The 6858-nt window shown below is 49.9% G+C and overlaps 1 protein-coding gene across 1 annotated transcript; it reads left to right on the top strand.

Moving 5' to 3' along the window:
- Positions 1-3043: 3043 nt before the first annotated feature.
- Fam209a (family with sequence similarity 209 member A) lies at positions 3044-4843 on the top strand. The gene is made up of 2 exons (XM_048441208.3): positions 3044-3396; positions 4493-4843. Exons 1-2 carry the CDS (start codon positions 3148-3150, stop codon positions 4754-4756), a joined length of 513 nt encoding a protein of 170 aa, XP_048297165.1. The 5' UTR covers positions 3044-3147; the 3' UTR covers positions 4757-4843.
- Positions 4844-6858: the final 2015 nt, after the last annotated feature.

Raw genomic sequence — 6858 nt, 5'->3', positions numbered from 1 at the left:
CCTGTGGTCCCAGCCCTTGTATAGCAGATATGGGTCCCCTAGGCAGGGTGCTCACAGGCTCAGGGTTCAGGGGAGAACCTGTCTCAGTAACCAGAATGCAGTGCAGCTAAGATGCCCAGTGTCAACCTTGGGCTTCACGTATGATGTGGGGTTCCCCTGTATGCTGTATGCCTGCAAACATGCAACAACAGAAACACTAAAGCCCCTACTCCCAAACCAAGCATGGTAGCATGTCTATAATAGAAGTCCTCAGGCTCAGGCAGGAAGGTCACTGAGATGTCAAAGCTGGCCTAGGTTACATAGCAAGACCTTGCCTTAGCAAACAACCCAGAGACTAGCACCTACCTGCCCCACTGCCCTCTGGCCCGGAGGACACTTGAGGTTTATTCTGGGACAGTTAGGAGGGTGTAGTCGTGGGCAAACAGGATAAGCTGTGAAATGAGCATTGTCGCAGGGAACCTGGGACATGTGACCTTCGTACTCAGACACTAAAAATTGTAGAAATAGTTGGGAGGTTTTGGGTGGGTTTTTTTGTTTGTTTGGTTGTTTGGTTGGTTGGTTGGTTTTTTTTTTTTTTTTTTTTTTTTGAGAGGGCCTCACTTTAGATCTGAGCTGACTGACCTCACACTGAGGATCTTCCCGACTCAGCCTCCCAAGTGCTGGATTACAGCATGTATATAATGTGAGGTTTTCACTGAGAATTAACCTGGACCGAGCATGTGGCTCAGCGATAGTGTCTGCTGGGCACTCAAAGCCCTGGGTTCCATCCCCAGCACTACGTCATCTAGGTGTGACAGGCACCTGTCGTCCCAGCATTTGGAAGGTGGAAGCAGGTGGATGAGAAGTTCGAGGCTATCCCTAGCAAGTTTTAGGCAAGCCTGGAATACATGAGACCATGTCTTAAAAAATAATGAATTTTTATTGTGTGCTTTTCCCAAACAAAGCTGAATTAGCTGTTTCATTTCTCTGAATTATTTGTAGTATAGTGAAAAACTATTTTAGGGGGTTTTCTCCTGTTAAATTCTCATAACAGGACTGGAGAGATGGCTTGGAGGTTAAGAGCACTGGCTGCTCTCCCAGTGGTCCTGAGTTCAATTCCCAACAACCACATGATGGCTCACAACCATCTATGAGATCTGGTGCCCTTTTCTGGCCCTGCAGATGTACATGCAGGCAGAACACTGTATGCATAATTAATAAATCTTTTTTTAAAAATTCTCATAACATTCTCATTATTTGACTAGGGTATTTTTGGTTTGGGTTTTTATCAAAAATAGGCTTCATTGAGGGCAAGAGGAAGCAGTGTCATTGAACTAATATTTTTTTCTTATTGTATCTTTACAAAGAAAACAGCCCCTTATGCCATGTTTTATTAATTACAGCCTTTAAGTTGTTTGATGACTTTTGAAAACCACTTTCACATTTCTCAGCCTTGAAACTTTGGTGTCTCCAGGCCTCTAGCCTCAGAACTTTCCACGATTTCTGTCTGGGCTCTGTGGCTCCTCCCTTGCCCAGCCCCAGAGGGGACCCTTGAGGTCCTTCCCCAGCCCTTATGGTTAGGGAAGGCATGGCCTCCCTGAGGGCAGGTGAGCCGCTTGTTGAGCTTCCCTATGAGAAGCCCTGCAGCACCAGACTGAAGAGCCAGCCCCTCTCTGGCACCCTGGCCCTGAGCTCCACTCTCAGCTCCACCCACCACCTGTGCCTGGCCTTCCCCTGGTCCTGTGAACACACTGAGGGAAAGGGAATTCAGGGATTCCTCCCCTCAGGTACACATCAATGTTTCCGGATAGCTGAAATCCAGTGTGCCAGCTGTGGTGAGCTGTGTTGTATGGAGCCATCTGGTGCAAATCAAGCCTGTCTTCCCATACGGTATCACCAAACAGCTACCAAATGCCAGAGCTGACTTCAAAAGCAGGCCTTGCAGACATGAATACCTCACCCCTGCAAGACCACCACTGTAGTTTTCCAGATCTTGCTCAGGGCCTGCCAAGGCTGAGTCTCCAAACAGGCAGCACTGAACCCCTGGCCCACAGCCCTAAGGGCCAGGGCCATCTGCTCCTGGAGGCCCCTGTAGCTGGAAGGAGAGGAGCTTCACGGAGCATGCAGCCTAGTTCCTAACCCAGCAATAAGGCCTGCATCTCTCCAAACCTGAGCTGGTAGGAGCCCCACAGAAGCCAAAGCTGTGTCCTAGGGGAATGTCCCTGTGGCTCACTTAGTCACTGGCCCCTTGACGGATGAGTCTATACAACCTGTGTCACGGTTGGAGGCAGCGAGAGTGTGAGCAGAAAGTCGCCCCTCGGGTCGCTCTGAACAAGATCCCTCCTTGTGACCTAGGAGGGCCAGGTGTGGGCCTTGTGCTGCATGGGCTACACGCATGCGCACACACGCACAGGTGCTTATGTGAGCACACGGAGACCAGAGGTCAGCCTTGGGTACTGTCTCTCAGATGTGGTCCACTTGGATCATCTCTCACTGGCCCAGAACGCCGCAAGCACTTAGACTGGGTGGCCAGGAAGCCCAGGCTTGGCCGGTCCCTACCTCCCCAGCCCTGCAATTGTAAGTGCACCACAGCACCCAGCTTTCTTATGCTGGGTGCTAAACTGGGCCCTTACAGTTACATAGCAAACACTTCACCGCTAAGCCATCTCCCAGCCCCTTGGATGACAGTCAAAATGCTGATGAGTCAGGCCAAAGAAAATCCCCATTCCCATAATGCCAATGGTACAGACCAAAGGAACAGTCCATGACCCCTAACCAGCAGCAGAGGGTAGTTACCCTTATTTCTTACTGAACCCAGCTCCGTGGGGCACAGTGTATCTGCTGCTCACCACAATATCTGCATCAAATAAATGTAACCAAAAATAGATGATGGTCTCTCCTAACAGTGTGCCAAGCTTAGAAAAACAAACAAAAAAACATTCTGGCAAGGAGACAGCTTCCTTGTCTTCTAGAAGTTTCTCCTCCCTGGAAGTTCCGCCAGGCAGGTTACTTGCCATGAACCTCAGTCTTCTCAAGCTGAAGGCATCACAATGGCCGGGTTGGTCAGCTCTGTGACATCACCAGGGTCCAACACTAGGGGCCCGGGCTCTCTGGCGCCACGGCAGACAGACCCACCATGAGCTGTTTTCTGCCCAGCCTCTGCTCACCATGCGGACGCTGAGATGGTTCCTGTTTCTGTCTCTGTGCATCTCTTGCACCTGCGCCTTCATATTTTCTTCGCTGAGGGAGAAAACCAAAGAAAGCCCAGGGAAGGTGCCTTGTGGAGGACATTTCCGGGTTAGACAGAATCTTCCGGAGCACTCCCAAAGCTGGCTTGGGAGCAAATGGCTCTGGCTTTTCTTCGTCATTATGGTATATATGGTGCTGAAATTTCGAGGAGACAGCGAGAAGGATAAGGTAAAGGGGTGCCGTGGTCCTGCCACAGCCGTGGGTCTCAGGAACGCAGGTTTTGTCCCTTGGGGACAGCTAGGTGAATCTGCTTCCTCAGTGACAATAGTAGTGACCGCATCCACAGAGGATGGGACAGTTTGAGATGACCGACTACACAGCTCACAGGTTTTCTGTGAAGTTTTGTTTGTTCTCCCAAATTGAGAGTAGATGCGAGAGCTCATGGTGCGTGTCGCGTCAGCCCTGCTTACAGAGCTGGACTCACAGACACACCCCCTGCGTGTTTCATTCACATTGCTTTTGACGCATCACAAATTTCTGACCCAAAGGAAATTTTATTCCAAGTAAAGGAAGTTCGAGGCCCATACTAGGATAAAGAGTAGTGACCCGTGTTTCCCACAGTGTCTCAGCAGCTCTCTGGGGATCAGAGGGACAGGTTCAGCCCTACATGAGGCCTACATTTCAAGACACTGGCCAGGGACTAGGAGATGGCTCAGTCTGAAAAGAACTTGCCCTGCAACCTTGAGGACCTGAGTTCAATCCCCAGCACCCACATAAAAGTCAGGCATGGGAGCACACACCTGTAACCCTAGAGCTGGGGCAGGCAGGGACAGAAGGACCCTGTTAGAAAGCAAGCCTAGCAGAATTCTGGAGTTCCAGATTCAGTGAGAGACCTTGTCTCAGGAAATAAAGAAGTGGTAGAGGAAGACAGCCATTTTCCACACGTTAACCCGTGTATATGTGTGCCCATACACGTGTCTACTACACACAACACATGACATTCTGACTAGAGCAGAGGCTGCCTAGCAAGGGTCAGCTGGAAATCGTTTTCAGCTCTGCAGGCTGTATCGTCTCAGTGGTAACCACATTGTCTCTGCCGTTTGAGCCTGACAACAACCACAGATGGTGTGCAAATAACTGAGCTTGGTTGTGTGCCAATAAAACTTTATTTACACCAACAAGTGGCAGGTCAAATTGGTCAGAGTCTGCAAACATCCAGACTAGGTTTGCCATTGTGTTCCTTCTTAGGTGAGCCTAGCTTTTGGAACGGTGAAGGAGCTGTTGAAGCCGCTGGGATCATTCACCCTCATTTCTTTCTCGACAGGAGCAAAATCCTACTGGCCTTCGAAGCTGTCAGTTTCGCTCTCCACCGAAGAAAAATCAAAATATATCCCCCAGCAAGGATTTCACTTTCATTACTTTAACCCAGCTCGAGATAGAACTGGTGAAATTTGTGTCCAAGGTGCGGAATCTGAAAGTCTCCATGGCAGCCAGCAGTAGCTCTAGGCTGCATAGCCCAGAGATACCCATGGACCCGCGCGATAATGTCACAATATATGAGATATGGGGAGAGGAGGACTCTGAGTGAGTGAAGGGGGCTTTTATCAAAGTGTGAGAGAAGATAAGCCGGGTGTTGGCACAGTATCCAAATAATAAAGACTATTCTGAACAAAGAGCCCCCACGTGAGATCCTTCTGCTCCCCACCGCTTTGGTTTGGGGTTTGGTTTTTTGTTTGACTGATTCACTGATTTTTCGAGACAGGGTTTACTCTGTGAAACAGTCCTGGCTGTCTCGGAACCCACTCTGTAGACCAGGCTGATCTCGAACTCACAGAGATCCACCTGCCTCTGCCTCCCAAGGACTGGGATTAAAGGCGTGCACCACCACCGTCTGGCTTCCCCTTTTGTCAGGACGGCAGGTCCCAGTAGCCCTGGGAGCCGTTACTGTTTTCCTTTTCTCTGGTCCTCCACAGTCCCTGCTCAAGGGTGCTCCTAATACAGGTCTCTGGGCCTGGGGTCGGCCAGGCTCTGGAGCAGGTGCAGACATCATTTTCCCGTGCACACTTGGTTTCTCTATACTATCTGCAAATACCTGGTTCAACATGATTCATTCCAATACGGAGTCTAACTTTAATTATGGGTTTTAAATGATGGTGATTCAGTCAGGAGAGAGTTCTCGAATCATCTGCTATTCTGACAGCCAGGAAAATCTTTTTATTCAATTCCATCCCACAGACCTGAGGTGTTGCAAGCTTCTTCTTCTAGTAAACTAGCAGTGGCTCCCGTGATAGCTGGGTTTGTAGGGAGACAGCTGGGTGTAACAGCCTATGTCTTCAGTTCCAACACTGGTTTAGGGGCCAGCACTTGCACAAGGGTCTCAAGTTCAAACTCAGCGGGGTATGTTTAGGGATGCCAGGAGATGCCCTCTGTGACTTTGGGTTTAAGACACAGACAAACTAAACAAGGCCTGTCAAATTAGTCTTTTTAAAATGTACTTCTATGGATATATTTGTACCTGCTTGTCCGTGTGTACACCATAGGCATGCAGGAGCCCTCAGAGGGCAGAAGAGGGCACCAGTTCCCCGGGACTGGACTTGCAGGCCGTGGTGAGCCTCCTTGTGAATGCCCTTAGCTGAGCCAGCTTTTGCTTACTGTAGCCTACGGGATGGGAAGACGGGAGGCACTGGTCCACGCGAACACTTATTTTCCCAGCACTGAGGAATCCAGCCAGGCAAAGGAATGGTAATCTTGAGAGGGCTAATGGTTTTAAGGTCTCATTCAGGGCAGACTTTAGATGTCCTCCCACCAATCGCCACAGTCGCCACACCTGCCAAGGTACACAGCTCCTTGGCCAGACCTGGCCGGCCGTCTGGTTTTGTGTGGCTTTGGAAGCTATTCATTGCCTTTATAATTTTAAGTGGTTGGGGAAAAAAATCAGAGCAAATAATCCCTTGTGACATGAAAATGACATGTGGGTGTCCAAGCCTTCCATGGAGCCCAGCCACACCGGTTAACTGAAATTTCGTTAGTGGTTGCTTCGATGCCACCAGGGCAGGCAGAATGACCGCAGCAGAATGGAGCCCTTGTCGGAGCTGGCTGATCCAACAGAGGAGAAAGCTTGCTCTAACCTGTGCCCCGAGGATGATGGCGAAATATCTCATCAACAGCCTTCCCCAAGAGTGTTTCATGAAGAGACATGTCAAGTGGCAGGTGGCAGACAGCCCCTAGGATCCAAGGGGTCCCCAATTCACAGAAAAAAAAAACCAGGGCTCTCACTACTCAACCGGGGATGGATCCACCAGTCAGAACCTGGAAGAAGGAGCAGAGCTTTGAGTGACATGCTGATGCTGATACCTGCTGCAGACTTGGGGACCTTTCATAGGGAACCTCTGGCTTGTGGGTAGCCCCTGCCCCCTGAGGGACTGTCGTTGGAAACCATAACATAACAATAGAAAACAAGCCTGATCTCTGGGAACATGCAACAGGCTGCCTCTGATACACTACATGGCACATTTAACCCTGCCTTTCTTCCGGTCCTCGAGCCATAGAAATGGGGCCACAGAAATAAATAGTTAAGGGCTGAGTATGAGAAACTGTTCCTTGAAGCCAAGGTCACAAACCGCTCAGGCAAGCTCTCGACCCACTGCAGTTTGCTCATTGTTCTGAAATATTACAGATCCTGGAGCCGGG

This window comes from Myodes glareolus, chromosome 10 (assembly GCF_982192425.1).
Source record: "Myodes glareolus chromosome 10, mMyoGla1.1, whole genome shotgun sequence".
NCBI classification, from domain to species: Eukaryota; Metazoa; Chordata; class Mammalia; order Rodentia; family Cricetidae; genus Myodes; species Myodes glareolus.
The sequence above is the reverse complement of the archived record's forward strand: the minus strand, read 5'-3'. Positions and strand labels throughout refer to the sequence as shown.